The sequence below is a fragment of the Microtus oregoni genome, unplaced genomic scaffold (genome assembly GCF_018167655.1).
Source record: "Microtus oregoni isolate MIOR12 unplaced genomic scaffold, Mior012 000035F_ref0000213, whole genome shotgun sequence".
NCBI classification, from domain to species: Eukaryota; Metazoa; Chordata; class Mammalia; order Rodentia; family Cricetidae; genus Microtus; species Microtus oregoni.
This window is the reverse complement of record NW_024543094.1, coordinates 23,449,713-23,475,691: the sequence shown is the minus strand read 5'-3', so window position 1 is coordinate 23,475,691 and position 25,979 is coordinate 23,449,713. Positions and strand designations below refer to the sequence as shown.

General features: G+C 44.2%; 1 protein-coding gene across 1 annotated transcript in view; it reads left to right on the top strand.

Moving 5' to 3' along the window:
- Nucleotides 1–557: 557 nt before the first annotated feature.
- Nucleotides 558–25,979, top strand: part of St8sia6 (ST8 alpha-N-acetyl-neuraminide alpha-2,8-sialyltransferase 6) — a 133,778-nt gene continuing 108,356 nt past the window's right edge. The window contains exons 1-2 of the mRNA XM_041630909.1: nt 558–777; nt 1,274–1,372. Of these exons, the coding sequence (XP_041486843.1) occupies nt 677–777; nt 1,274–1,372 (200 nt within the window). The 5' untranslated portion in view covers nt 558–676. The remainder of the gene's footprint in view (nt 778–1,273; nt 1,373–25,979) is intronic.

The window sequence follows — 25,979 nt, the reverse complement described above, 5'->3', positions numbered from 1 at the left end:
CTGGTAGCTTCCAGGCACGTGGGAGGATCCAGCCTAGCTGCTCCGTTTGCAAACTTTTTGAAGGAGGTCTTTTCCACTCTTTTCTTCAGCCATCTAGGTCCTAGCTGGGGGTCCCCAGCAACGCAGCAGAGTCTCAGTGTAATTGGGCAGGTGGCTTTGGGCTTCCGAAGAGCTACGGGCGCACTCAGGCGAAGGTGAGAGCGCCGAAAAGTTGGAGCCCAATCAGCGCAGAGTTGAGAGCTCGTGCCCCAACCTTCAGGTGACCCCGCGTGGCGGTGGTGGCGGCGGCGGCGGCAGGAGGCAGAAGCGGCAGCGGCTGCAGCGACCAGAGCCCGCAGCGCCTGGGAGCGCCTCCGGGAGGACAGGCGGCGAGCTCGGAGGATCGTCATCGGCTTAGCCGATCGCGAGCTTCGGCGGCCAGTGGCTGGCTTGGAAGAAGTGAACGAGCCGGGGCGCTGCTTCCTCGGCTCAGTGCTCGGCAACCCTGTTGCAGGCTGGGCTCGGGGCAGTCCCCGAGAGTACGGGCCCGCGCCACCGCCTTTGAACGCTGGGGGTGTGCGTGGCAGCGGCCGCGGTGGCGGCGGCGGCGGCCGCAGCGGCCGGAGCGGCGAGTCGATGCCGCCCGCGCTGCGCTTCGCCCAAGCAGCTTTGGCTGCGAGGGCGCCAGTGGCTCAAGATGAGACCAGGCTGCACGCTGCTTGCCTTGGTAGCCAGCCTGATGCTGTTGCTCCTGCTGCGTCCGCTCTGGCGCCCTCCGGACACGCCCGCCCGCTCCAGGTAATTCCCCGGCATCAGCTCTCCCCACCTGCAAGGTCCCTCGCACCCACGCTGCGCCGCGCTGGGCTCTGCTTCCCGGGGAGCCCCGGCTCAGATTTGTGTGACTGGCTGCTCGCTCGCAGACTTTTGGCCAAAAGGCTCCTTGAGGGTGGGGTAGGGCTCGGGGGCCTGAAAAAAGACAGTTAGCTGGATGTCATGACGTGAAGTGGAAAGGGACCCATCCGGGTTGGGAGGGCTTCAGACAGCGTCTCTGTGGGCTAGGGAGCTGTGGAGCGGAACCTGCCGTCGAGGTTTCCCGCCAGGCTCTAGGACTCCCCCATTCTGCTCCCTGTTTTCTTGTCTTAAGGGTTTTTTTTTTCCTTCCTAACTCCAAGATTGGGGATCCATCCCGGGAGTAGGGGTGCTCAAAGATGCCATGGTTGTTTGGAATGTCGAACCTGCCAGTCAGTGGCTCCCAAGGCGGTATAATAACTTAGTTTTCTCACTGTCTGCGCAGGCTGTTGGTGGAGAAAAGCAGAGAGATCACCCCCGGCACCTCGGTAACGCTGAGGACGCTCAGGAGCCCGGTCACCTCAGTACCTCACACCAGGAACAGGTATCGGGGCTCTTTGGGGCGGGTGAGCAAGGACTGGGCAAGGCTACACCAGTGGGATTCGCTTGAGTGGTCTGCTTGGGACAACACTACTGAGAGGTGTGTGTGTGTGTGTGTGTGTGTGTGTGTGTGTGAGAGAGAGAGAGAGAGAGAGAGAGAGAGAGAGAGAGAGAGAGAGAGAGAATATCCATGCATGTCAGTCTTTGAAAACCCATCCCTCCGTGTCAGGATTCTTTCAACCAAGACACTAAAAAACAGCCATACTTTAAAAGCTGGGTGCTGAGTTCCGTTAGATAATGGTGTGTGGAAAACCCCAGAGAAATCACTTGCCTGTCTTCACTGAGGGGTTTGGTTGGTGTAATGTTTTCTGTGCTTTAAAATGCATCTGTGTTGAGGTTCAGGCTTGGAGAAATGCAGTTTTCCTGTGTGTTGTGAAAGTGTTTGTCCAGGGCAAATGAGGACTTAATTTTTTTCCTTATTGTATAAATATATTTTATGTACAGTAATTATTGGATCTTTAATTTTTATGGTTATAGAAACAGTACAACTTCATGCATAAAGGCATAGGGGAAATATATAAAAGAAATGAATATTTCAGATATTTTCAGGTTGGAAGTGGTTTATTCTTTGCTCCTATGGTGTCTACTTCCTACATATAAAAAGTACGTGTGAGATTGTGCTTTGCAATTTGTGCCTCGTCCTTTGCCTTAAAGGATCATAGACCCAGACACAATTTTGCTCCCCCTGCACCCCCCACCCAATGCTGTTTGTTACTATTCACCGGATTAATATTCTGTAGTCAACTTAAAAACTTTCGTCTTTACCCACTTAAAGGCTTCCCTAGTTTCACGTTGTTTTGTTGGCTAGGAGACAGTCTATTCAATCCATCCTTGTATGTAAATCTTCATCTTCATTTCAGAGTCGTTTCCTGAGGACAGACAGAAAGGTAGATCACCGGGGGCAAAGTGAACGTGCATTTGTCGGTCCATATCACATTTCTTTCCTGTTGCTTCCTAGAAAGTCTGAATCAATTTCTGCGTCCACGAGCAGAACATGCTGTGCCCCACTCTGCTTTGCTATTACGGTGGCGATTTTGTATATTGTCCCCCCCTTTTCTTTCTGTCTCTTTTCCTCTTCGTCTTCTTGTGTATTCTTGGCTCTTGGGTCCACCTTAATCTTCTGATTGCATGAGTGGGCATGCCTTCCCTCAAGGCTCGGGGCCTGATCCTCAGAAAGATCTGGAAGTACCTAAAAGAAACTCTCTGGTGAGGAGGATCTATTACAGCCTGCCGAAGACACTTGACTTGAATCCATAGTCTGTTAGGGGCATAGGAAATCCTGGAGTAATGAAACTTGAGTAAAACACTGCTATGGAGCTCAATTTTGGTCAACTTTATTCACATAGAAGGTGAAACTTTCCCTATGAACTGAGGTGGGGCAGGCCTTCAGTCTGCAAGTCATTCAGCTACTTCTTGTCCCAGGTCTTCCCTCTGAAAAGTTCAAAAGCATGTATGTGCTCCTGCAGTTGTCCGGTCCCTGGTTTTTCCTGAGGCCACTGATGGATTTTTATTTCTTTGGCATCCTTCTCTTCTATTTGGCATACTTCTTGAACTAATATAGGTAATTCATATTTTTATTGAATGTGGTCCATTTTATTAAGATTCTTTCATTTAAGCCAGACTGCTGTGTTTGTAAAATGCCTCTTTGTCCTTTGATCTATTTTATATCTTTCTCATTCATGATTTTTATTATTCATGGAGCGGGGAAGCAACTTTCAATTCACTACTGCTTGGCTATATAGAGAAATTGCTATTTCTTCATTTCTCGGTGGCTGGTCGGTTCTTCCTTATTACTGATGTTAGCAATAATAAGACTAGCCAATATGCCATGAATGCCTCTTGTGCAGCAGACACTGACCTAAGCATTTTATATTCATTAACTCATCTATGCCTTCAAAATGCTAAAAGAAATGGTGATCCTCATTTTATAGATTGAGAAATTGAAACATACAAATGAATTTCCTGATGTCATAGAGTTGTGCAGCCAAACCCAGGCCACACGGAGAAAAAAAGCCCATCCTCAAACTCACTCCTGTGTGTGTTTTCTAGAGGTGCTAGGCTGGGCAAAGTGGTGTGTGTGTGTGTGTGTGTGTGTGTGTGTGTGTGCACGCACATGCGTGCTTATGACAATTTAAGTATCTCATTGTGATGGCGTCTGTTCTCTCTTGAAATACATCCTCAGCATGAAAGGACCAATATCTACACAAGGCACCCCAAGACTACCTTCTTAACACAAAGGAGATTTATTTACCCTACAGAGACAAAGGGCAGGGAACAAGAGTCAAAGACGGGAGATACAGGAAGAGGGAGAAGAAGGGGAAGGACTATTTGTCTCTCTGGTACAAAATGCTGCCTCTGGCTGGATAGAGAGGAGACAGTTATGGCCCTTAGGAAAATGGTGGTTTATAAAGTTTAAAACGAAAACCCCGTGCTAGGATAAGGTATTTAATTTGGATGGGATAGGGTAATTAGGGCATCAAAATGGGGACTTTTGATTGCTGGACTTCAGTATTTTGATAACTGTATCTTGGTAGTCAGCCTCAGGAGAAGTAAGTAGCCACATAAGGGAGTCGACCTTTGTGACTAGCTTTAAAAATGTAACCTAATGGTTTTGAACAAGAGGAAAGAGGGGAAGGGCAAGGCCTTGCAGAGCTGTGTTTGCCATGCTCGGGCTTGCTAGACCCTGTCGCAGTGATTTTTATCATTGCTGGTCACTATAAGATGATATCTAGAGACAGGGCAGGGGCAGTAGAGGCTAGAGTTCAGGAGCATGATATGCCTTAACTCCTCTACATCCAAAGTAATGCCCTTTTTCTGTTTTATGGTCAATCACCCAGTCCCTTTTATACTACTTGGTGTCCTTCTTGCTGTCAGTGACAGTTATATAATAACAGCTTGTGGCCCCTTCTTTCTTTTTTGGCATTCCCCTTGTTGAAGGCTCAGCAGCCGGAGAGCCTCCTGATGCTGTCTCTTCAACATCTGTTGAAGATTTTCTTTCAGCTGTATTTTAGTCTGTCATTGGAACCTTGGCTTCTGTCACTCAGTTCCAGCGAGCTAGCACCATAGCCAAAACTGGGGGAGGTGGCAACCCTCTTCTGTCATTGTTACCTTGAACTTACCCAGGTATTGTCGTAACCGTAGTCCAACCTTTCTCTCATTAGTCCAGAACCCATGCCTGCCCTTTTTGCCCCAATGCAAATTCAGCCTTGATAAAGCATAAGCTTTAATGGTAAGTTATGGGAAGAAGAGGGAGGGGCTGGGAAATGTCTTTCCATGAGGTCTTTGTTTCGAAAGAGGTGAATGAGCGCCACCTGGACAATTCTCTGGAAACTGCGGCAAGATCTGTTGTCTGGCTCCCTTCAGTAAAAACTCCTCAGGTTCTTCATGTCCCCACAGGATATTTCCAATTGATGAGGAGAAGGCTAGGCATTAAAGACAGAAGAGAAAATATACTAAAAAATTTCAAAATATAACAATGAATTCTTTCTTTCTCACGTAAACTTTGTGAAGGTCTGCCCTTGGCTTTTGGGGTCATACAACGAGCTTCTAGACTTGTTTCTACTTGAACATCTTTGTGCTCTATTTTCTTTATGTTTAAAATTGTTATCCCTCTTTTCCAGTTTCTTGAAGTACAGGCTTGAGTTGTTATGTGCTTTTCCCTTTCTCCTTACAAACGAAATATTTAATACTATGAATTTTCCTTTGAATGCAGCTTTAGGCTTACTTCAAAAAATATTTTTACTTATAATATTATGAATTAATTTCATAGCTTCATGAATGTTAGGTTGAACCACTGAGCTATATTCTAGCCAAAGACTCATTTATTGAGTTTTAATTCATAGTATTCAGACTTTAAATATATAATAATTATATTTATTATATATTGTGCATATTATAAATGCATATGTTCTAGGGACTCGAAGGGTGGCTCAGTGGTTAAGAGCATGTACTGCTTTTGCAGAGGACCCAGTTGGGTTCTCAGCACCCATTTTAGGTGTCCCACAGCCACCTTTAACTTCAGCTTCTGGGAGATCTGGTGCTTCTGTGAGCTCCAGCACTCGCAAGCACAGACCCATGTACAGATCCCTGCGCCCCACACCACATAATTAAAACTAGTCAAGCAAATCTTAAATAGATTCTCAGTTGAGGATAAGAGCATTCATTTGCAATAACATTTAAAACATTTCTGTTATCTCCTAGTTCTTTGTAGTATTAATTTAAAATTTTTAAGATGAGTTTTTCTTAAAAATTAATGTTTACTTAAATCATATTAATTTCATCTTTATAAGAGAAATCTAGTAAACTTCTGCTGCAGTATCAATAAGTGATTTCCTAAATAGTCAATTATTAGAAATGAGAAAGTGAATGGTTAACTCAGACCTCTGTGACAGCTGAACTGGAGTTCCCAGAATCCTTCATATGCTCAGTGTGGTTTGGTACCCATTTGTAGCAGCCTTCACTGGGGCTTCAACATCAGTGGCGATCAACTGGGGTCCTGTGACTTCCTTGGGCTTTCTGGTTTATTGGTGTCTGTCTTGGTCCACCCGAAGTATCTGGGTAAGGGATTTTCCAGAGTGTTGGGACTTCGCCTCTACCCTGCTGATCACTCTAATGACCTTTCTCTTTTAGTTATTGTGACCTTGCCTTATGCTTGGCTTGTGCCAGTTTGAGAACCAGAAGGAGGCAGAGTTCATAAGACATAATTATGTTATTACCCTAGTCACATGGAGGACGAGACTTGGTCAGTCGTCCTCATCAATTTAGACTATAAAATTCAATATGGGCAAGTTCAGCAGAACCGCCATAAATGGGCTGCCCATGCATGCATCGCCAGGGCATAAATTTCATTTCTTTTTTTCTGTCACATGACCCTCAGGGGTATTTCTGAGAACTCTTATTACATGTTTTAAATGAATACACAGAAAAGAAAAATTCCCAGTCATTTCAACACCCAAAAGATAACTACTACATATTTTGTTTCCTTCCCAATGTGTTTACATGAATATATCTAGCAATTTTGCTGTATGTGTGTGTGCGTGCGTGTGTGTGTGTTTGGTATAGTGTGACAACATTAAACACATTGGAACTATCATGATATAATTATTTTTCTTCCACAACATATATATTATGCAGATATAGCATATTGAGGATATAATTACTTTTTTCCTACTTTTTGAGGCCCAGTAGTAAATGTAGAGATGTTTCATTAATGTACTTGTTTTGTCCTTTTGCCATGTGGGTTATTTATCATCTTTGATTTTGGCATGTACCTTGAGTGTGTTTAGGCCTCTGATTATTTGGCTAACATCCTAGAAGCAGAGGTGCCTCATTGCAGAGCATCTGAAACGCCGCTGTGATTTACCCACCAATCTTTTGTAATGGCGCTCCTAATTTTAGCAGTGTGCAAGAGGGACAGCTGACCCTAACTTTGAAGTAGTTTGGACCTTTCCCCCATTTTTAAAAATTCATCCTTAAGAAGCAAAATTGATGCTTTAATCTGTATCTGTTTACTCATTGTGCTGGATTTCGAACATTTATGTATTTTCTTTTCTAAATTGACAATTTAACACCAACTATATTTCCATTGTTGTTCTGTTTTTCTTTCTTATTTGTGAGAAGTTGATGTATATCGCACGATAAGATTTATTTGTTTTTTGTTTTTTTTTTTAAAAAAGAGTTTCTCTTTTATTTATAAAAGTTTCTCTTAAACATATCTCAAAGAAAATTAGCTTAAAAATTCTAGACCAATATCCACCAAATGTAGATATAATTAATTATGTATTAATTAAGAAAAGATTTGGGGGAGGTTCATATCTAAGAATCTACCAATTCATCCTTCACTGTGCAAAAAAATGAATATATGGTTGGCAGAATGCATTTAGTTTCTGGCCGTATCTGCAAAAGTTTCATTTCTTAATGTATTTAATGATGTTTGTATATTTAAGCACGATAAGATTTATGCTCTATAAATAATGTGACTCCTAGCGTTTATTAACATATAATTGTGATTGCTGTTACTTCATTCTGTAGATGTTTTCATTCTTCCTGTTGCTGTGTCCCTCATCTTTACCTTTTCTTCGACACTAAAGTCTGTAGCTCTAGTTTTAAATGGCTTCATTTGAGCATACTTAAACTGATCTATGAGAGCTTGTTTTAGAATCAACATAAGACATGGGATTTTTAGTGTTGCTGTTATTTACATAAATGCTTTCTTCTTTGAAAATTATTTTCTAATTTAAATCCAGTTAATGAATGCCTGAATTATGTTATCTTAAATAATGCTTTTTCTTTTTCTTCTTTGTTTTTATTTCTTTCTTGGTCAACTGGCCAAGCCTTCCAACACCTTTAGTCACGGGGTGTACCCGTCAATCTCCCCGAAACCCAGTACTCAGTTCCTGGATAGCAATTTCACTTCATTTCTTTCTCCCCCCTTATAGTTGGTTATTGTTTTGGAATTTAAGGCTGTGTGAATGCTCGGCAAGTGCTCTTGCCACTTTTTCTTTTAAAACCAAAAAAAGAACCTTTTCTAAAGGTTTGTAGACATCGTTTAATATTTTCTGACTTTTATAGCTCTGAGAGAGCTGGGCGATCCTGACAAGAAACCCTACAGGCTGCCTGTTGTGCAAGCACGAGGATCAGAGTCTGGGTCTCCAGACCTCACATGCCAGATGGGCATGTGGCTGACTGCCTCGATTGCAGTTTTCAGAAGGAAGAGCCAGGGAATTCCCAGGTCAAGCTGACTGGACAGTCTAGCTGAATTGGTGAGCTTTGGTCTCAATTGAGAAGCCCATCTTTAATGAATGAGGAGTAGAGTTCTTGAGGAAGGTTCTGGATTTCAACTTCAGGCCTTCGCTTGCTTGTACACACACTGCGGTCCCCTACTCACACAGAAACACACCCACCATACAGACACATGAGCAAACAAACAAAACCCAAACTCACAAGCCAGATGTGGTATCACACCTGTAATCCAGCACTTGGGAAGGGAGACAGGAGGATCCTGTTAAAGTCCAGCCTGGGCTACAAGAGACTGGTTCAAACACCAAAGGCACAACAAAACAAAGCATGCAAACAAACAAACAAAACCCCAAATCTTTCACAGTGATATGTTTACACTGTAGTTTTTTCTTTAGATTAATGTTGTCTGTCTCCTTAGGCATCGGGTTAACTAATTTAAAATTAGGGGGGAAAAACCCTTGCAATTCTGTGTGTGATTGTTTCAGGCATTCCCCTGTGTGCTTGAGCTGTGCGGTGCAGTGTGGTGCAGTGGTGCAGCGCGGTGCAGTGTGGTGCAGTGGTGCAGCGCGGTGCAGTGCGGTGCAGTGGTGCGGTATGGTGCAGTGTGGTGCAGTGTGGTGCAGTGTGGTGTAGTGTGGTGCACTGTGGTGTAGTGTGGTGCAGTGTGGTGCACTGTGGTGCACTGTGGCGCAGTGCGGCGCAGTGTGGTGCAGTGAGGTACAGCGTGGTTTAGTGTGGTGCAGTGCGGTGCAGTGAGGTGCAGCGCGGTTTAGTGTGGTGCAGTGCGGTGCAGTGCGGTGCAGTGTGGTGCAGCGCGGTGTGGTGCAGTGTGATGTGGTGTGGTGCGGTGTGGTGCAGTGTGGTGCAGTGGTGCAGTGTGGCGCAGTGCGGTCAGTGTGGTGCAGTGTGGCACAGTGCGGTCAGTGTGGTGCAGTGTGGTGCAGTGCGGTGTGGTGCAGTGCGGTCAGTGTGGTGCAGTGTGGTGCAGTGTGGTGTGGTGCGGTGTGGTGCAGTGTGGTGTGGTGCAGTGTGGTGCACTGTGGTGCACTGTGGCGCAGTGCGGCGCAGTGCGGTTCAGTGAGGTGCAGCGCGGTTTAATGTGGTGCAGTGTGGTGCAGTGCGGCGCAGTGTGGTGCAGTGAGGTGCAGCACGGTTTAGTGTGGTGCAGTGTGGTGCAGTGTGGTGCAGTGCGGCGCAGTGTGGTGCAGTGTGGTGCAGCGCAGTGTGGTGCAGTGTGGTGCAGCTCATCATTTTCTGCCTCCTCTATCTGCCATTGGTTTCTGCTCCGTGAGGGTCCCTTGACATCTCCTTCCCATGTCTGCTTTCTTTGCCCTTTGCCATGCCTCCAGGGATGGGTCTCATACGTGTTCTCAGTGCTACTGAATTATTAATCCATAACATCAACTCTCATTTTTCTCCCATCTAAATTAGTAAATGGATTACATTTTTGTTCTTTATTACTTTTCCCTTTGTGCTGTATCATAACCACCACTTTTGTCACAGAAAGCTTGTCTTCTTCTTTTTTCTTAAAATATTATTTATGTGTGTGTGTTCATTTGTGTTTGTGTTTGCATATGTGTGTGCAAGTGTGTGTGGGATCCAGAGGTTGGTGTGTGGTGTCTCCCTCGGTCACTCCCCATCTGAGTTTTTGAGGCAGGGTCTCTGGCTGAAGCTGGAGTTCACTGATTCAGCTGGGCTGGCTGCCCAGTGAGCGGAGAGAGTCTTCCCGCCTCTGCTTTCTCACTGTGATTTCAGGCACACACTGCCCTACCCAGCCCAGTGTGTGCTGAAGACCAGGCTCTTGCAATGCTTTATAGGCTGAGCTCCCTCGCATAGCCCTTACTTTTGTGTGTACTTGGATTTATTGAGAACGTGAAACACCGGCTTTCTAAATGTTCCTTCTGTTTCTCACAGGAAATTGTTTTCAAAAGTTTGACTTTCCCAGCAGTTTAAAATCATCTGCCTGTCCCTACAACATAGTTTTAGGATTTTGTGGTATTTTTTTAATAGTTTGTTTGTAGTTGCAATGGTCTGTCCCTACAATGTAGTTTTAGGATTTTGCAGTAACTTTTAATTGTTTGTTTTTAGTTTATGTGTCCCCAAAGGAGGAAGTCTTTCCCTGTCATTCTGTCACCAGGCCAGAGAGATTAGGGCCTCTTGCTCTTAATCAAGAGCCCTCTTCTTATAGCATATACCAATGCAAGTTAGAGCCACAAACCTTCTAAATTTTAAAAGTGTGAATTTGAAAAATACAATGAAATAATTTGCTAATTATGAGCTTGTAAATTCTAGAGCCCAACACTGCATTTTATAGTCATGTTTTGGCTCTAAGGCCTGTCACATGCATGTATTCCTGCGTGATCCCAGATACCTGCTGCTGCCAGGAATGGTGCACGATAAATATCACTTAAATCCTGATTGGACTCAACTCATCCAGTTCTGTGTGTATCTGACAGCACCCTCACATGCCAGGTATAATAACTGATGGTTTTCCTCTCTAATTCTTTCCCTGACTTTATTTTTCTATAAATAATGTAATATATAATAACAACATTATAACATTAATATAATTAATATATAACATAATATATTATAATTGTGGCATGCTCTCAAGGGGATATAGAAAGAGAGCAAGGAGTGACCGTTTGCTCTGGTTAGTTCTCAAACAGCCCTTTTCCTGCTGCAGGAAGCATATCCCTCCTTGCGTGGGAGAAGTGACCCGACTTTCTGGTTTGGGCAGAAAAGCAAGGCCGACAGTGGGTGGGAAATGTATCTCAGCCTCTCTAGCATTTTTCTCTGGACTCGCTCTGTTTCACAGGTGAAATTTACGCCTCCTGCTGGCACTTCCCTCGTGTGCCTCATCCCCACAGCTCATGAATAGATTAGCATGTGTTCTCCCTGAAGGAAATGCATCTCCGAAGCAGCTGAGAGTTGCCACCCATCATTGGGGTTGTCATTTTGGGTAGGCTTATGCATCTTCTCGAAAACGGAAATGGTTTGGGAGAGGAGAAAAAAAAATCACTAACCGTCTACCCTCTATTGTTGTATCCTGAAAATTGTAATACTGTTTGCTTTGACAGTTTATCGTGTATGTTCAAACTGGCATCATAACTGCAGGCTGTAGAACACTCAAGACAAGCATGAACTAGAAGGCGGAGGCAGGAGTCTGTCACTAAGCATCACCCTGCCCTACCTCACAGACAGATGAAGGCTGCTCAATTTCACTTTCAAGAACAGCAAAGCTTTTTCACTTCTGTGTCTTTGCTTCTTTGCTATGAGAAGCAAAGATACAAATGTGCTCTAGTTTTTAAAATTCAGCATGTTTTAAAGTTTCCTTGTGTCTGGCTTCTGAAATCTTTTAAAAGAAGGCTTGGGGTCTTGCATTTTGCCTCCTTGTCTTCTTGTTCTCTCCTCAATTTTACCTTCCTCCCATAAGTATCTCTTGCTTATTCCAGTTTGGATGTGGCTTTCACCGTGCCCTCGAGTCAGACATCTTCTTTCGTGTCCGTTCTTAGACCTCTGTGTCTCTATATTAAGCGGTCCTGTTTTGCAAAAGCTTCAGATCATGTATCCCAGGAAGCTGGCCCAGATAGGCATTAGAGTTTGGGCTGCCCTCCCTCCTGGCTTCTCTCTCTGGGTTTGTTCACCCATGGTAGGAGTGCCAGAGGAGCTTTAGGGAGGAATGTTCTGCTGTTTTCTCCTTTGTCAGGTGGGTGGATGTAGAGCAAGAGTTCCTGAAGAAATGGGATCTCTGTGACCATCTGTCCATAGAGGCTGTTGGAGTCGAAAGTACGAACTTTATGGAAACTTCATTATAATTGTCCCTTGGTGTCCAAGGGAAATGTGTTCCTAGAAACCCAGTGAATATCATCATCCAGATGCTCAAGTGGCTTATACAGAAGTGTAATGTTTGTGCACAGTGTATGCCCGGCTTCTGCATAGCTAAACCACCCCACCATGACTCGAGAGTGTGCAATGCAGTGCAGATGCCGTGTGCAGTTGTTACACTGAGTTGCCTAGAGAATATTGACAAGAAAAATCCCTGACATTTAATATAGGCCCATCCCTCCTCACCCCTCCATGGTGTGTGTGTGTGTGTGTGTGTGTGTGTGTGTGTACACTTGATGCACTATACACATGGAAGGAAGAAGACAGCCTTGAGTGTAACTCTCCACTTTTCACCTTATTTGAAACTGTCATTCTTGCTGTTTTTCTACTACACATGTGAGGCTGGCCTGTTAGCTGCTGGGGCTTCTGTCCCTAGCTCTCATCTCCCCAAAGGAGTGTGGGATTGCAGATGCGCATGCTTTGTATCTGGATTTTGTGGGAGCTCTAGAGACTTGGACTCAGGTTCTTACTCAACGTAGCAAGTGTTTTTATTCATCCCCAAGTGAGCCACCATCCCCAGCTCTCCCACAGATAGTTTCTCTTTGTGGTTGGTGGGACTCCTAGGAACCCACAGATAGGCAGGGCTGACTGCACTGACTGACTTTGCTGCTTTCAACACGGGCACTGCGATGCTTTCCCACGACTTGAAAACAGTTTGTCATCAGACAGTTCCGTTCACATGAGTGGCAGAGCCGCGGCTATTAAACGTCCCTGTTATTAATCCAAACTGACTGTGTTCTGTGGTTGTGTTCCTTAGTTCACTGGGCCATTAATAGTCACTTCCTTGAACTAACAGGGATTGAGATGAGTTTGAAAGACTAAAATCCCTAGTTACCTGTGAGTCATGAAAGAGCTTTCTTGGATGGATAGGAGGTTGAGGGAAGTACAGACATGTTGAAAGATTATTGGCTGACAGCAGAGGTAATGAACAGAGGCCTGGGCACTGACAAAGAACTTGAAGAGAAGAAAGGAAAGAAATGTGTATTAGGGCAATGATTGTGTTTTGTCGATTTTTTTGGTACTGTGGGCATAGGTACCTCATTTGTGGTACTTAGGTACCTCATTTGAAGCAGAAAGAGAACCCCCTGCCAGAGTCCCTGAGGTTTGCGGGATAAAGGGCAGAGAAGGACTCTTCTTCTTGATGTCTTGTCTTATGGTCTCATCTGTCCTTATGATGGTGAGTTAGCCTTCTGTTGTTGGCAAAATAGCTGAGAAAAACAACATAAAAGCTCACGATTCGGAGGGTTCAGTACACAGTCAGCTTGGCTCTACTCTTCCAGGCCTGACATAGAAGCATGGTGGAGATCTGGTGAGGCGTAGATGTTCAGCTCATGGCAGCCACAAAGAACAGAGTCACAGAGGAAAATCTTGAGAAAATATGGATGTTTCAAAGGTTTGCCCCTTAGTGATCTGCTTCCTCCAGCAGGGTCCACCTTCTACCTGTCCATTTTATGATGCCTTAATCCCCTCATGATCCAGTCATGTCTCAAAAGTCCATGGGCTGACAATCAGGTCCTAGATATAGAAGCCTTTGGGAATAGTTTTGATTCAAACAACCGAGATGGCTGTTCTGAAGTGTGCTAATTGGTACACTCTTAGGATGTTGGCCTGCCAAGACACTTAAGTCTGCCTTTGCTGTACTTTTACATTTCTTAAAAAAACAAAATGTTTTTCACCAAACACCGTGAATGATTTATACAGGCTCCAGATACTCTGTCAGTAATTCTTGGGAACATTCATATCCATGACTATAATTATTTCTGAAGATAATTTTGTAGGGCACAACCTCTTCCTCTGCAGTGGTTGTAAGGTAATTGTGTTATCTTACCTTGCTAGTTAGTTGTCATTGTAAAGTACACCATAATTCTTTAACATATAATTTTTTAAGCTATAAAATTCCATGAAATTGAGGTCAGATCATTAATTTTGCAAATGATTAAAGTCTTTCACTGGTTTCTGGACCCTTAATTGGGGCACAGGTGACTCCTTCCCATGATAGCTTGTGGAAGATGTAGGATTTTGTATATTCCTTTTTGAGATTATATATATATATATATATATATCAAATATATATGTATATATAATCTATCTATCTATCTATCTATTGAGATTATACATTTTTTTGGAATACAATACATAATTACCAAACTTGCTGTTATGGTATCTTTTTTAATGTACATTTGTATGTGTGTGTGCATACAGATGTGTGAAGGCATACAGGCATGAACTGCACATGAAGACCAGAAATTAACATCAGACGTCTTCCTCAACTGCTTTCTACCTTAGCTTTTGAGATAGGGTGTCTCGCTGAACCGGGAGCTCACTGATTTGACTCGTCTGAATGGCCAGAAGCCAGAGATCCCCTCCCATTTCCAACTAAGCACTGTGATTAAACACATAAGCTGCTGTGCCTGGCTTTTATGCATAGCTGCCAGAGACTCAGGTCCACAAGTCGTGTAACAAGGGCTTTACTGACCAAGCAGTCTCTGTCACCCTGATAATGCCTTTTGTGCTTTTTTATGTTGAGAGAATGAAATATGTTCCTATTTATAAACATAGTCTTACTATTTGCACATTAATCTTATGGACATATTTTTGTGTTTTTGACTTGAGAATTCACTCAATACTCATGATTCTTTGGGGGATGCCAAAGTACTGCTCATGTTTGAGGAATGCTCTTCGTGCGGCAGACAGTGATACTGTGTAGTCTTTATCAAGTTCACCTCTCTCATCACTGTGTCTCTTCTCTGATCTACAACAGCAGCATGCTGGAATTTGTCCTGTTGCTTCATCTTCATAATGGACTTAAATCTTTATCACTCAATGATACAAGACAGAGACGTGATGAGAGTTACATGGCAAAATATGGTTGCCAAGAAAACCAGGTTTCTACTTTGCATGTGAATATAATAACTTCATAGTTGCTGGAGAAGCTGAATCAATCCCTGGAAGTTCAGACTCATACCTAGGAGACTGGGGAGATGGTCCTCTGGGTAAATCACTGACATGCGAGCATGAGGACTGGAGAGCTCCAGAAGCTATGTAAACTCCAGGCAAAGGTGGCAGCTGCCTGTAATCCATTATTCAGGGGGCAGAAACAGAGGGTCCTTGGGGCAAGCAGGCTAGCTAAACTAGTTAGAACCTGAAGTCAGCTGGAGACCCCATCTCTATAAACAAAGTGAAGAAGAAAGGAGAAAGGTACTAAGGTCTACTTTAAACCTTTACACAATGCACACACATGTATAAATACACACACACCTGTATCCACGCACGTCCCACACACTCATGAAAACACCTCATCTTTATAATAATTTCTTATGGGGAAACACACACACACACACACACACACACTAGTGGAATTTTTACATCACTTTACCCTTTCTGTTCCATTTAACCACAGTCTCAAATTGATGTCCTCATATATATTATATATGTGTATGTATGTGTGTATATACAAACTGCTAAGTCTGCTTAGTGCTGATATGTATCTAATTTCAGGGCTGACCACCCCGTATTGGATAACTAATTAGGGTGCTTATCCCTGGGAGAGATTAATTGTCCCTCTCGGCAGTCATTAGTTGCTTGTAGTTTCTTCTTGGAGTGGGAGCTCATGAAATTTTCTCCTTTTGAGTTTGCATGTTTTCTGTTGTCATTGTTCGGTGTTGTAGGATATTATTTTAAGATGTGTCCTATTTGTTTATGGCGTGGAACATTTGTCAAATGATGCAAAGATGTGTTGTATTCTTTTATGCTGCATTTGTTTAACTCTGTGAAGCTGTGTTACTTAGCCAGTCAAAACACCTGATTGGTCTAATAAAGAGGTGAACGGCCAATAGCAAGGCAGGAGAAAGGTGGGGATGCCAGGCAGAGAGAATAAATAGGAGAAATCTGGGAGAAGATAGAGAAGCAAGAGAAGGAGGACACCAGGGGCCTGCCACCCAGCCACCCGGCTACCCAGCTTCATAGCAAGCTACAGAGTAAGAAGTAAAGAAAAGATATACAGAAATAGAAAAAGGTAAAAGCCCAGAGGCAAAAGATAGACAGGATAATTAGTCAAGAAAAGCTGGCTAGAAACAAGCCAAGCTAAGACAGAGCATTCATAAGAAATAATAAGTCTCCATGTGCACTTATTTGGGAGCTGGGTGGTGGACCCCCCTCAAGGAGCCAACAAGTAAAAGAGTAAAAACAACCAACTACAGTTCAGATCTTGTTTCAGTAGTCATGTTATTGAACTGTCATGAGTGGAACTTCCCTTCCATTCCTAGAAGGCACGATCTCACAGCTGATTTCTCTGTCCTCTGGTCCTTACAATCTTTCTATGACTTCTTTGGAAATGTCCCCTGATCCGTTGGTGCAGAATTGTGCTGCAGTTGATTTGTTGGGAACTGTGCCTTGCCCCCATGATCAGTTGATCTCTGCATTACGACCTGATTTGGCCTAATGTAAACGTCTCTGTTTGCTGGAAAGAGAAGCTTCTGTGCTGTGGGGTGAGAGCCACACTTTTCTGTGAGTCGTGAGAAGTTTCCCCTCTGAGACCATGACCTTTCTAACTGTGGCTAGCCTTGGCATGCTGGTCCTTGCTGTGGTCCATAGGCATCACAGCTGGATGGGGCCATTGGTTTCTTCCCACCCTTGGCATCTTGCACAGCACCTTCTTGTACTATGGAAACTGAATGGAAGGAAAGAGGCTTTCAGGTTAGATCTAGCTCAGATCTTTAGAATCTGATTTTGAAGTGTACAATGTCTTCAGCAAGAGGGGCTTACATTCAACAACAGGGAGGCAACCAAAGGCAACAACAACAGCGTACATTGCTTCAGGAGTTTTTTGGTGAAGCCTCACCAACAACTCAACAGAGATTTCTCATGCTTAAATCTAGGGGCTTGGTTAGATAGTCTATGGCTCTTGAGGGAGTATTGTCAGCCCAAGTGGCATAATTTCATTTAAGGTATATAATACTTGTTTGTATTATATAACTTTAGATAACTATAAAATAATATGATTCCTTGAGTCTTTATTAAATAGCTTTGTTTTTTCTTGTCCCTCCTTTCTCTGTCTTCTATATTGACTTGATCCCTTCCTCCCCAACTAAAGCTTTCCTCCATGGTTTTCCCATCTCCTCTTAAAAAAAACAAACTTTAGAGACTAGCAATCAATTAGTGTGTTAGCCTTACTTGCTTCTGTTGAGTTTTGAACTCTCTGAGAAGCCACATATCACTAGAAACTTTTAGTTGAAATATAACTTTAGATAAATAATGATGAAGAATGCATCTTCAGAGAAAAATGTCTATGTTACTCTGGTTTATACTGGGCTGTTGGTAGAATACTATTTCTAACCAAAATGACATATTTTAAACTAGAAAGTATCCACATAAACTTTTTGATTTTATAGTATATCATTACTGCATGTTCACTGCTCATACACATTTTAACCTTAGACTATTTTCTTATGAAAAGTTGAACCCTGAAAATAATCTTGATTTTATAATATTTTAAATATTGTATAAGATTTTCTCCATTTCTTAAATATTTTGCTAATTTTTATTTAAGTGCATTGGTTTTTTATCTGCAAGTGTGTCTATGTGAGAGTGTCAGATCCCCTAGAACTGGAGTTACAGACAGTTGAAAACTGCCATGTGGGTGCTGGGAATTTGTAGTGATGAGGCAAGCGGGGTTCCTCTGCCACCCGGCTAACATTACCCAAAATAATTACACAGAAACTGTATTCATTTAAAACACTGCATTGCCCATTATCTCCAGCCTCTTCTTGGCTAACTCTCACATTTCTAATAAATCTGTGTATTGCCACATGACTGTGGCTTACTGGCAAGATTCTAGCCTATGTCTGTCTTGGGCTGGAGAGCCATGGCATCTGCCTCACTGCCGTCTACCCAGCATCCTGTTCTGTCTACTCTGCCTACCTAATTTTCTGTCCTATCAAAAGGCCAAGGCAGTTTCTTTATTTAACCAATAAAATCAACACAAAACAGAAGACCCTCCTACATCAGGAATTGAATTTGAGTTTTCTGGAAGAGCAGCCAATGCTCTTAACCACCGGGGGCCATCTCTTCAGCCCCGAAAATAAAATAAATACTGTTGAAGACCCCAATGTAATATGAACATCCACTGTTCATAAATAATTATTGGGGACAATAAAACATTAAAATTTCCATGTACCCTTTCCTATGGAAACAATTAAAATCAAAATACTTTGCTGGTCAGGGATCATCTGAAATGTGGAAGGCAAGATTTATTTATTTATTTATAAATGTGTTTTATTGGGTATGACAGAGTCCTTCACGTGAAATTAATTAAATGAATTAACACCTTTGGAAGTGAGATTTCCAGATGATGGAGAGAGGACAGTCCTTTTTTAACAACGAATTGTGGAACATTTGGATCACTTCACACAATGATACAAACGTCTATCGGTTTCCTGCTTTTGTACCAGAATAGCAAGGACTTGGTCATTTATAAAAAAAAAAAATAGACACCTCAACTAAGACTGAGAGGGAGAAAGAGACAGACATGCCTCCTGGGGTGGCCTGCCCTGGGTGGTGACATGGCAGTCAAGCATTATCATGTTGAGTAAATGCATGGTGAAGTACAGGAGGAAGAGAGAGGGAGAGGCAGACAGACAGACAGAGACAGAATGGTTCACGTTCGGTGAAGACAGGCAGATCTAAAGAGGTGAGGAGTGGGCTGAGGTAGATTGGCCTACTTACCACCCGGGGCCATAGTGATGTTTGCGGTCTGGGAAGCTGCCTTGGTCCATGTCTAGGTCCATGGCCCTGTGGCAGTCACGGTCTGTGTTGATGTCCGTGGCTCCTGTTACCCTCAAAGGCTGAAAGGGTAGGGCTGCACAGAGTTGCCCCCACTCCTCACTGGCTGCAACACTAGAGAGAACTGGTCCTGCCCCTCACTGGCGGCAGCACTCTGGAGAGTGGGTCCTACATTTTGTCTGAGCAGCATAACAGAGCTGACTTTACCCACAGGTAAGCTGGCACTGAGGGTATTAGAGTGGGAGAGCTGGTCCTGCCTCCTCATTTGCCATGTGGCGGCATGGGTGAGGGAAAAATGCCCTACCTTTCTTGTTCTTTGCCGCCTCTGGCAAGTGGGCGATTTGATCCTGACCTTCATCTGCCATAAGGTGATGTAGGGAGGGAGAGATGCCCTTCCCTCATGTCCCCAAACTCTTGCCCCACCCCACCCCCGCCACCTTTCATCACCTGTGGCAGGTGGGAGAGCTGGCCCTGAGGTCATGAGAACAGGAAAGCTGTCCCTGCCCCTCACCAGCTACAGCACTCAGGAGAGTGTCCCCTGAACCTCTCCAGAGCAATACAGTAGAGCCGGCTCTGGTGATATAGGTGGTATAGAGTGAGTAGGCCAGGAAGGTATGGGAACATGGGAACCAGACCCACCCCTTGCTTAGGATGAACTAGCTGGAGGCAATGCTGGAGAGTTCACCCTGATGGTGAGAACAAGGGAGAGCTGGCGGGCTGACCAACCTTGTAACCACGCAGGCCTAGAACCAGGGCTGAGTTGGCCTCTCCCAACCCACCCCATCTAGGATCTGCTGGAGCACATGAAGGGCCTGCCATTCCTGTCAATCCAAAGTCGCAGTATATCGGTGACACAGGGAAACAGCAGGATATCCAAGAGGAGTCCTAGTGGGGGCTGGGCATAAAGAGGCTTTGAACCAGACCAATGAACGACTCTTGCAAGTAAAGATGTAAGGACTAAAGGTTGACTGTGTGACTCACTGTGTCACACTGCAGCTTCTACAGTGAGATTTTTCTTTTTCTGTTCTCTTAAATTTTATTTTATTTTATTCTGCAGGGGAGATTGCAAGGGCAGAGGGTAGATATGAAAGGAAGGGGAGATGAATGGGATTGGGAGGCATGATGTGAAAGCCACAAAGAATAAATAAAAAGTTTTTTAAAAGACTTAAAAACGCTTAAAGACTTTCAGAATTTCAAAAATAGCCTCATTGTAAGTTGTGCAACTACAATTCCAGTTCCTGAAGTGCTTCACCCATCCCCTCCCCATGTTTGTTTATTAAAGAAGCATAAAATAAGAAGGGGGAAAAACAGCATTTAGCATCACCCATTAACAACTCACCCAACTTAATTGTTGTCTGATACATTTCCATTTTAGGTCATGAGGAAATTAGGCCCCTTTTTTAAAAAGAGAGAGAACAGATACCTCACAGGCTGGGAAGTCCGAGGACTTCCTGCTGTGTTGTTCATGGTGGAGAGCAAAGGGCCAGTGTGGCTGTGAAGCAGGGAGATGGGGGAATGAGCTGTGGGGGGGAGGATGAGTGGGAGGCGGGAGCCGCTTCTGTCACTTCCCCTCTCATTATGACTCACCTACTCCCTTGACACTGACAGTAACCTGTCCAGGAGGACTCTGCCCCAGATGGGTGTCATCCCAACACCTTTGCATTGAGGATTTTGAGGATCGTGTTTCCAACACATGAATTTTGGAAAAACATCCAAACCAAAGCAGTGATTTTTGTCTTTTACTTCATATTATATATATTTCAAGTTGAGAAGCAGCTCAGTAGGTAGAGCATTTTCTGTTGTGCTGGAGGGCCTCAGCTCAGATACCCAGAACCTACATAAAGATGGATGCTTGGTAGTCCAGCCCTCCTGTGCTGAGACAGGAAGGCAGACAGAAGTCTTGGACCCCCTGGGCCAGCCAGCCTGGCGTGCACAGCATCAAACAACAAAAAGGAGGTGGAAGGCAAGGACTGATACCCGAGACTATCCTCTGATTGCTACACATGAATGCTGTGGCATATGTGTCTGCAGTCACATGCACGGACAAGCATACACCCACAGACACACACACAAGATTTAAAGAAGTACATACAACATAGACTTAGGCAAAATAAAATGATACTGTATCGGTTAGAACTTTTAGACACAACACTAAAAGTATAGAAAGGTTGATGGTTTTCAGTTCGCCAAAATTAAATGCTCCGTGACTCAACATATAGCAACAAAAAAAGCCATAGATTGGTAGAAAATCCTTGTAAGTTGTTTATTTGTCAACTGACATGTATCCAAAATATATAAAAAGCTCTTAAAATTTAATTACATGAGCATAACAACTCAGTTTAAAAATGGGCAGATGTGGCACACACCTATAAATCCCACCATTAGGGAGACAGAGACATGAAGACAGGGTCAACTTGAGCTATTGAGTTCTAAAAAAAAAAAAAATCATCATCCTAACACTTATGAAGCCCTGGGTTTTAGCCCCAACATTGAAAAACAGGACAGAAAGTTGGAATAATATTTTACCAAAGAACACACACACATACACACAGTCTAATATGGTGATGTAAAAATGTTTAATATCACTAGTCACAAGGGGAATGCAAATTAAAGCTCCAGTGAGGTACTAGTTTCAAGAATGGTATTTAGCATCACACTATGGGGCCGGGAAGTTACTTCCCTAGCTGAGATGCTGAGCCTGGACCTCAGGAAGGAAGCAATTCGGTAGGATCACAGAAAGGAACACATCATATCTCGAGCAGAAAGGGCAGACCTGGAGGTGGAGGGAGGATGACAGTCCAATTCTGGACCCACAATGAGATTAGTCTTGGCCCAGTAGCTTCATGTCGTCTTCTGGAGTCCATGGGGGCCCTGAGACCTTGAGGCAAAGTTTTATATTTGAGGAATTATTACAAAAGTGACTAAAAATCAATACTCTTATGTGGAATATATTCTTATGTCTTATTATTTGAAAACCATGGGTGTTTTTTGCAGATCCTATAGTAATCCCCTCTTCAAATGCCCACAGTGGACTGGAACCGCAGCTAGAACCCCATTTAAGAGCATTGACTCAGTTCTGGGTAGGGTTAAGTCCGTGTTACATGGATGAAGATGTCTATCTATACCTGTATCCTTTACACTTTGAAGGAAAGCAGCCATTGTATTTCTGCTCCCTTTGAATGCCAATGGACTCTTGCCCTTGGGAGAATGAGCCAGCACATGGGTACATCTCTGTTTCCCATGCCAATCCACCTGCATCAACTCACTGAAGAGTTGGGGAGGAAAGGGTTTATTTGGCTTACATTGAAGGCATGACAGACATGGGTTGAGCATGAGGCTTAGTGGTTGCTCACCTGAAATCAGACATCAGGGCAGGCCCCCGTGCAACGAATTTGGCTAAGGTTGGAAGTATCTTCAAAATGTTAAACTTGTCATGAGATTCACTCACAGATGTCTGTAGAAGATAAGTAAAAACTACATGCCAATGCTTGAAAGACTTACTGCGAGCACACAGAGAAATATTTATAACAATCAAATAATGGAAGCAGTGCACATTGGTGAATAGATAACCAAAATGTGGCACATCATGGCATCTTAGCAGTAGTGAAGAGGAACAGGAGACTGAGTCACTCTGCAATGGTCCAGACAGATAGACTTTAGACACCTCGTGCTAAGGGAAAGGATCCTCACATGGAATACCATTCAAAATAAGAAGCAGATCAGCCCTTGCTTGAGGCTCAAGGGCAGAGCTGGGATTGAGTGTAGATGAATTTAAGGGACCTATTTGGGAAGATGTGACTATTATAAAACCAGCTCCTGCTGATGCTTCCGCTGTAAAGTCACTACATATTGTCAATCATGCGATTATATTCAGTGTGCACATGAACCTTTACAGAAAAATATAACCACATCTACAAAAGGATACCTGTGAGCATACAAGCGTCATGTTATTTTACGTGCCTGTGCGGCTGGGTTTAAACAGCAACTACTACATATAAACAAATATTGTGATGTTGAGCTATGCAGAAGACTTAAGTATTTTTAAAGAGGTCTAAATAAAAGCCAGGGTATCCACAAGTAATATACACAGGCGTCCTGAAGTGGGACAGAGGCAATAGATACATTTTCCCCTGTCTTAGGGTTTCTGTTGCTGTGATGAAACATCGTGGTCAAAAAGCAAGTGGAGGAGGATGGAGTTTCTTTGGCTCACACTTCCACATTGCAGTCCCTCACTGAAGGAAGCCAGGACAGGAACTCAAGCAGGGCAGGATCCCGGAGGCAGGAGCTGAAGCAGAGGTCATGGAGGGGTGCTGCTTAATGGCTTGCTCAGCCTGCTTCCTTATACAACCCAGGACCACCAGCTCAGGGATGGCCTCAGCCACAATGGTCTTGGCTCTCATCCATTAACCAATTATTAAGAAGATACCCTACAGGCTTGCCTACAGCCCTGTCTTATGGAGGTATCTTCTCAATGGAGGGCCCCTCATCTCGGATGACTGTAGTTTTTGCCAAGTTTACATGATCTATTCAGAACATCTCCCATTCCAGTTTCTTACATTTCCTCCCACAATTCTAGGCCATTTGTGTCAGGACTAAATTTCTGTTCATGGAGACTCAGCTTCAGAGGTGTGATCCTGAGATGCCCAGGGCTTTGCATCAAGCTCAGTGGACTTAGACACGGTTAGTACTTACTGAGCTCTTACTCTTTGCCAGGTTTCTGAGGCTTTGCATACATGACATCATTCAATCTTTCCAGCAATGAGATTATGTGGGACTAGTGAAATTCCCATTTCACAGCAATGAAAACAAGGACACAGACAAATCCTGGTCACCTGGCCCTGGCCACACTGTTAAGCAATGTTCTAATGTCAGAGGCCGTTCTCCAGTTCTTAAGTTTCTGGTTGGAGAAACAACCCTGAGTTGTATGACCCATGGGACTTGTGGGGTGATTGCCCAAGGCAGCTATGGGGTCTTGAGGTGGGAGGTGGTTGGTGGTCACAAATGACTTAGAATTGCAGGAACAGGAGTCCTGGGGGAGATGTGGGGTGAGGACTCTTGGTCTAGGTGCCATATGTCATCCTGGAGCTGGCTGATCAGCCTAGGGAATCTTTGAATCCTTTCCGACTGTGAAGTCAGACTTAATGAGTCAGATGGGGAACAGCAACTGAGAATACAGAACAGCCCACAGGGAGAGGGGCATTTCAGAGGGCTATCTGCATCTCCTGCATGCAGCCGGGCACAACCTTCACCAGAATGCATTTGGGGGCTCAGTACTGGTTTCTTGATGAACCTGGGAGGCCAGAGCTACCTTGCTTGACTTCTGGATATTTCAGAAAAGCTTTGCAAGTCCTTAAAGGTCAGGGCTGTGTTTCTGGCATCCACTTCCGGTAGCCCTTTCCTGCTGCAAAAGAAGCACAAGCCAGGTGACTGTGTTTCTCCGAGATCCCATTGCTTCACTGAGTACCAGCTTTGTGTGTGACCGCTCTGTCCTTTTAGACAGGCCCAAGGAACAAGCCTGTCTACCTCATTCGCTGTGATTTTCATTAAAAGCCAGTCCCCTAAGGAAAGAATGATTTGTGACCAAACAATTCCACCCAGACTCAAAGGGGTGATTTCCCTTTTTCTTCTGGAAATGTTCTTCCCAGCAGAGCCCAGACTCCAGCACACAGTCAAAGGTTATTAATGACTTCATTCATCCCTTCAGCAGATATTTATGCTGGGCTGTTATCTTAGAGCCCGGACTGCAGGAGAGTAGCTGGGCAGGTGGGACCTAATTCCATTTGGGGGAAAAACATTCCTCTCGCTTTAGGAAGGTGATTGCAGGTTCCCTCCACGGTATCAGCGGTAGAGCACATCAATTACTTAATCTCTAGGGATCTTATGAGACTATGACAGAGTCATAGAGTGGCAGGGTCAGTGACCTGCCACTGAATGAGTGTCCCTCTCTGTTCGGGAAGGGCTCCCCACCCCTGTGTGGGGTCTAAGATGCAGCGCGTGCTGTGACCTCCCAGAGCAAGGTCTGCCCTGGGAACCTGCCCAAGCACAGAAAGCAAGAAGCCTGAGGAAGGAAAGTCAGGGAGTCGATCCTGTCTCAGTACTGTAAAGTTTCACACGTAGACCAGAGACTCAAAGCCTGGGCGTAAAGGACAGGGTGTGTTTGAGAATGAAACATGGTAGTTTGAATGTAATTGGCCCCTATAATCTCATAGGGAGTGGCGCGATTAGGAGATGTGGCTTGTTGGAGTGGGTGTGGCTTTATTGGAGGAAGTGATTCACTGTGGGGCAGGTTTTGAGGTCTCCTGTACTCATGATAGGTAACCCAGTATCTCAGTTGACTTCCTGTTGCCTGCAAATTTTAGGATGCTAGCTACTCCTTCAATACCACTTTTGTATGCATGCTACCATGCTCCCCACTATGATGATAATGGACTGCACCCTGAAACTGTAAGTGAGCCCTCTTCATTAAATGTTTTCCTTATAAGAGTTGCCATGGTCATGATGTCTCTTCACCGTGATAAAAACCCTAACTAAGACAAAACACTTTCAGAGTGCCTGGGGGTGTTGCTTGAATTTAAAGTGTTCTCTGCAGGCTCCTCTTTTGAATGCTGGTTCCCCAGTGGCTGGTGTTATTCAGGGAGCCTTTAGGAGGTGAGGCCTGAACTGTGGGCAGTGGGCATAGAGCTCTAGAGATGGACCTCTGAAAGTTACTGCCCTTGGTTCCGGTCCTGCTGCTGTTTCCTGGTCAGAGGAGATGTGAACAGCCTCCTCCACCCATTTTCACTGCCATTGACTAACTCATTCTGCCACACCTTCCTTGCTGGGATAGACTAAAACCATCTAAAGCCATGAGCCAATGAAGCCTTTCCTCTCTTTATTTCCTCTATCATGTGTCTGGTCATGGCTGCACAGAATTAATTAGTAGAGCTTGAGTCCGTGATGTCCACTGAAGATCAATAAATCTGAGATGGAAAAGCAGACAGTAGTTAGCAAGCAAATGGCGATCCTTGAGAATTGCTTCAGGCGCTCTTTCACAGCCTATGGAAACCCACTGGAAGGTTTCCAAAATGAGCGAGAGATGGAGTCTAATTTGGAAAGGAGAGGCGATTTGGCTTGTAACTGGGCAGCTGCCCTCTGGGATAGTCACC